Source organism: Mustela nivalis, assembly GCF_964662115.1.
Source record: "Mustela nivalis genome assembly, contig: HAP1_SCAFFOLD_2546, whole genome shotgun sequence".
Classification (NCBI taxonomy): domain Eukaryota; kingdom Metazoa; phylum Chordata; class Mammalia; order Carnivora; family Mustelidae; genus Mustela; species Mustela nivalis.
Genome location: NW_028134119.1, coordinates 1 through 5,000, shown reverse-complemented (window position 1 = coordinate 5,000; position 5,000 = coordinate 1). Strand labels below are relative to the sequence as shown.

General features: G+C 64.3%; 1 protein-coding gene across 1 annotated transcript in view; it reads right to left on the bottom strand.

The window, feature by feature from the left end:
• Positions 1 to 3,565, bottom strand: part of LOC309858472 (uncharacterized protein) — a gene marked incomplete at its 5' end in the record, with an annotated part of 41,989 nt that extends 38,424 nt beyond the window's left edge. The window contains one exon of the mRNA XM_082751151.1: positions 3,096 to 3,565. Within this exon, the coding sequence (XP_082607277.1) occupies positions 3,096 to 3,565 (470 nt within the window). The remainder of the gene's footprint in view (positions 1 to 3,095) is intronic.
• Positions 3,566 to 5,000: the final 1,435 nt, after the last annotated feature.

Below are 5,000 nucleotides of genomic sequence, written 5' to 3'. Positions count from 1 at the left end.
ACGGCCGACCAGCGCGTGCGGAGCGGTTCGGGGGGGAAGGGCGCACCAACGAAGGCGCGAGCCGGGCCGCCAGGTAAACGTGCACGGGATCCCACCGCCACCAGCACGAGAGCGGTCCCGCGACGCCCGGGGACGCCGGCCGGCCTCAGCACCCTTGGCGCGCCTCCCCCACCGCGAACCGGGCCCCACACCGCTGGGGCCCAACCCCACGGGACCCCCGCCACAGGGGCCCGTCTAAACCTCCGCCCGTCCGTCTAGTCCGTCCCGGAACCACGACCCGGGGGGAAGCGCCCCCAGGCGAGAGCGGCCCGACCCGTGGCCACACGTCACCGCCAGCGGCCACTCGGCACGGGAGCGGGCAGCAGACACAGCCGCTCGCACGGCAACAGGGCAGGAGACCCACGGCCGCGGGGGAGTGGCCACGCACGCACGCACGCACCTCCCTCGCACGCACACGGGAGCCCCACGTGCCAGACGTCGGCCAGGCCCGGCGGGATCCTCCCCCGACTCGGAGGGGGGAGGCGCAGGCCGCGGTAGGCAAGAGAGCTACGCTCGGCCCCACCGCGGGGCCGGCAGACCCCTCGCGGAGAGGGGGCTCTGCCCAACACGCAACGGTAGTCACCCCGCATCGGTGGCCACTACGCGCAGAGGAGGGGCAGCGGCTGGGGGGTTCCGGTACCCCAAGGCACCCTCTCGGATCGCTAGAGAAGGCTTTCTCACCGAGGGCGCATCGCCCCCACCCATTCGTCCCCCCGACCGAGCCCCGCGAAACGGCGTCCCACAGGCCTCCAAGGGCCTGGGGGCAGGGGTGGGTCTGCGGTAAGGGATAGGCACAGGGCAATCCTGAGCGCTCGCGGCCAGAGCCCGACAAGGGCACCGCCTTTGCCTCTCCACACAGTCCATGCTCCCATCACCGCCCAGAAGGAACCTCGTGCCTCCACCGTGGCCACGAGAGGAGCGGAGACGGGCACGGCTTGCTGGGCAAAACAGCGGCAGCCCTCGGCTGGCCAAGCCCACGGTCACTCACACGCCCCACCAAGTCCTGTCCACACACACCCCTGGCACGACGCGCGCCAGGGGACGACGAGGCGCCCGCACCCACACGTGGGGGGGGCGGGTTGGGCCTCCCTTACCGGCTCCACCACCCGCTCTTCCGACACACCACCGACAGCGGCAGCCCGAGGGGGTCGCTGGGAACGGGAAACGACGCCACCGCTCGGCCTCAGGCACCTGAGACAACCTGGAACGCTCCAGGGGCACCACAGAGGGCCAGGCGCCACGCACTCAGCACGCCCAGGCGGTGAGCAGCGCGGCATGGGGACAGCCCTCCCCGCCACGGGGAGGGCCGCTCACCCCACAAAGACGCCGAGAGGCAAGCGAGAGTGTCCGCTGCGTCAGAGGGCCCCACACCCACGGGCGCCCTGAGGCGGAAACCGTGGGAAAGTGGAGTCGGGCCGGAGCCCACACCCCCCCGCACCCTTCCCCCCTACACCACCCACGACAGCGGGGGGCAGAAGAGGAGGAAGCGAGGGCCCCGCGGGCAGAGCGAGAAGCACGGTCCCATTCACCATGAATGTCCGTCCCTCGTCTGACGCGGCTTAGGCCCGGCCCAGGAGAACACGACATCACCACATCGATCAGCGAAAACGTGCCCAAGGAGGCCCCAGAGGGGGGAAACACCCGGCGAGGACATCAACCAGAAGGGCCTGCTTTTCAGCCTCGCTGGCACCCCTCGAACCTAGGGCACGAACAGCCGGGCAACCCAGGGAGAATGCCTGACACGTGGCACGGAGCCTTGCGGAACGTTCGGAACGGGGGTTGCCACAGCCACAGCCGGGTGCCCGCAACGCAGAGTGCACGGGGTAAAGGACCCACGCCACCTGCCCACGCAGCCCTCGGGTGCTGGAGACCAGAGGTGACACCACAGCCCAGGCCACCTGGGGGCAACAAGAGCCGGCAGCGCACAGGCCCACGCGGACAGCTCAAACAAGCGAGGGCCGAGCCGGATTTGGCACCACGGCCAAGCCCGGAGCCCCGCACGCACCCAGAGGCCCACATCTCTAAGGCAAGTCACTCAAACAGCGTGTCAGCACCTACCTGGCAACAAAAAGTGCTCCTTTCAGGGGACAAAATAGCCACGCCATTAGGCGGGGCCTAGCCACAGGTCACCGGGCCCTCGTGGGACCGTGGCCCAGCCACTGGCCCCAAACACCGCTCCATCACCCTATACACACAACACACACACACACACACACACACACACACCCCAAGAAAGGGGGGGGTGCGCCCCACGGAACCCCTAGGGCCATCTGGTCGACCCCCGGGAGCGTGGGGGAGGGGGTAGCCGGGAACGACAGCCGACGCGAGGGGCGTGGAGCGGGGTGGGCTGGGCTGGGCTGGGCTGGCCCGGGCGGCCGCCGGCCGGCTCTGCCCGGCTCTGCCCGGCTCTGCCCGGCTCTGCCCGGCTCTGCCCGGCTCTGCCCGGTTAGCTCCTCCCCTGGTCCGCCTGTCGTCCCAAGGTCGGGACTTCGAGAAGAATCAAGTTGTTGCGGGGGGGGGGGGGGGGGGGGGGATCTGCCGGCGCTCGCCTCCTCCTCTCTCTCACCACCGGCCCCGGCCCTCAGGACCGCCCCAGGACGGTCACTGACTCCCGGCTGGGACTGGGAGAGGGGGCGGACCCGTGGAGGCGCCCCCCGATGGCCGGACCTCCACGGAAGTCGCGGCCCGTGCCTCCCCTCGCTGCGCGGCCTGGTCTGGTCTGATCCCATCCGGTCCCATCCGGTCCCCACCTACGCAGAGGGCCTCGGAAAACTTGGTGAGAAAATCGGGGGCGACGACCAGGACCCCACGCGTGCCCGCGGACGGAACCATCGCGCCATCCACGGGCTTCCCAGCGAGGCTCACGCCGGTCCCCAACCACCCGAGTGTGACACAGGACACGCGGGACACAGAAGGCCTGACGACCGGCCAGAGCCTCACGCCCAACGGCGTCCTCGTGCCGCACACGCACACCCTCTCCCGTTCGGCCAGGGGTGGAGGAGGAGGCACCCGCGGGGTGCTGGTCCACCCCTCGAGGCAGCCCCTGACACCTCTACGGGAGAGCGAGGAGGAGGAGGAGGAGGAAGAGGACGAGGCTAGAGCACCACTAGTTCCCCAAAAAACTAAGGGTTCAATCTCCCACGAGCCGATTGCGCCCCGACACTCCAGAGAAAACCGGAGGCTCCCTCTAGTGTCGCCGGCTTCCCGGAACTGCAGCTCGGGGACTGCCACCAAATGCCATCCCTTGCCGATGTCGCCCACGCTCCGGCGGGGAGACGCTATATAAAAGCGGCCGCCAGGTGGCGGAAGACAACCGCCACGAAAGACACCGAGGCAGGCCCGGATCGCAGGGCAGTCAAGTCGCGCTGCCGGCCACCAGACCGCCCAATCTCGTGTCCCGGCCCACTTCGGAGGGGCGGGCGTCAGCCTCGGGAGCTCCCGGCGGGCACGGCGTGACTCCAGCAACCCAGAGGAGACTTGGGAAACGCGCCCGGGCCGCTGCCGCCGGAAGAGCCCCCCCCCCCCACTACCCACACCACACACACACACACACACACACACACACACACACACACACACACACCCCAGGATGAAAACTGTTCTCTGTCAAGCATCAACCCTGAGCACTCACTATAAAAGTAAATGAGGAAACGCAGACAAGAGAGAAATCAAGCAAATAATGTGATTCTGAAGGCTGGACACCTATTGAGTCGAGAGAATTGACCAAACACCAGAAACTGAAAAAGGTTTTCCTTCCAAGTCAGTTCCTCCGTAGTTAGCTACACAACATTCTTTCACCAGTATTTCCCCAAGAGTGCGACGATCCAAATAAGGTTTCCCAGTGCAAAGTTCATGGGCGCAGACTTCACACCTGTGATTCAAGTACACGTCTTTCAGGGCACCTAGCTGGCTCGGTCCAGAGGATCCCTGAGGAAGGCGACTCTTGATCTGTGGGGGTCCTGAGTTCCAGGGCCACACTGGGTGGGTGTACAGAGCTGACAGGCCAAAGACATTCGAATCGCTATGTCGATTTCAAACACAACATAGGAAAACAAAACAAAAATCAGAAATAAAATCACCCTGGTTGAATGCCTTTTTATTTTTTATTATTATTATTATTTTTATTTTATTTTATTTTATTTTTTTTGGTAGAGGCCATGGGAACCCTGTGATGTTGGCAGACAAAGAGACATGGCCGGCCCATCAATGAATCGATGGAACGGAACAGATACCCAAACAGATATGCCCAAGCCCAACAAAGGTTCCACCTGAGATGCCTAAACTATAACCATAACCGCTATTTCTGCTTCTGCACCTTCCCCTGCTAACCCATGAGGAGATGGAAAATTACCAGCAAACTTTGTATAAGCACTCTGTAACCACACAACCCACGCCCAGAATTGAACCTGGCAGAGTGGCCGCTCCCGGACCCCCACCCGGCTTTGGGCCAAGAGATAACAGTCATCTGGCACCAGAGAAACCCCCACCCAGAATTGGATGTAACAAAATGACTGCTCCCGGACCCCCCACCCAGCTCTGGGTGCAAGAGATAACAACCATCTGGCACCCCGCGGCTTGTCAGGGAGACCCCAGCCAATCCAGAGGTGACACATACCCTAGCGGTGCCCACCAAGCAGTTTGAAGAATGACAGCCCTTTGACCTAACCAATAATCTGTTCCCAGCCTCCCCCCCCCCCCCCCCCCCCCCGCTCTGTAGCGCGCCAGTCATATGAGAGAGTTGCTGTCGGAGGCAGGCCCCTGGCCAGGGCGGCCTCCACCAGTAAAAGATGGCGCCTGGCTAGTTGCCAGGTTAGGATTGCCTCGTGAGACTAAGCGGAACGCCCAAAGAGGAAGTAAACAGCATTGGTTGCTAGCGAAGTTGTTCGTTTAGGTGCACCGCCTGATTTGCTCCCTCCTGTACCCTGCTCGCTGATTGGTCATGTAAGCATATATAAGTGTGT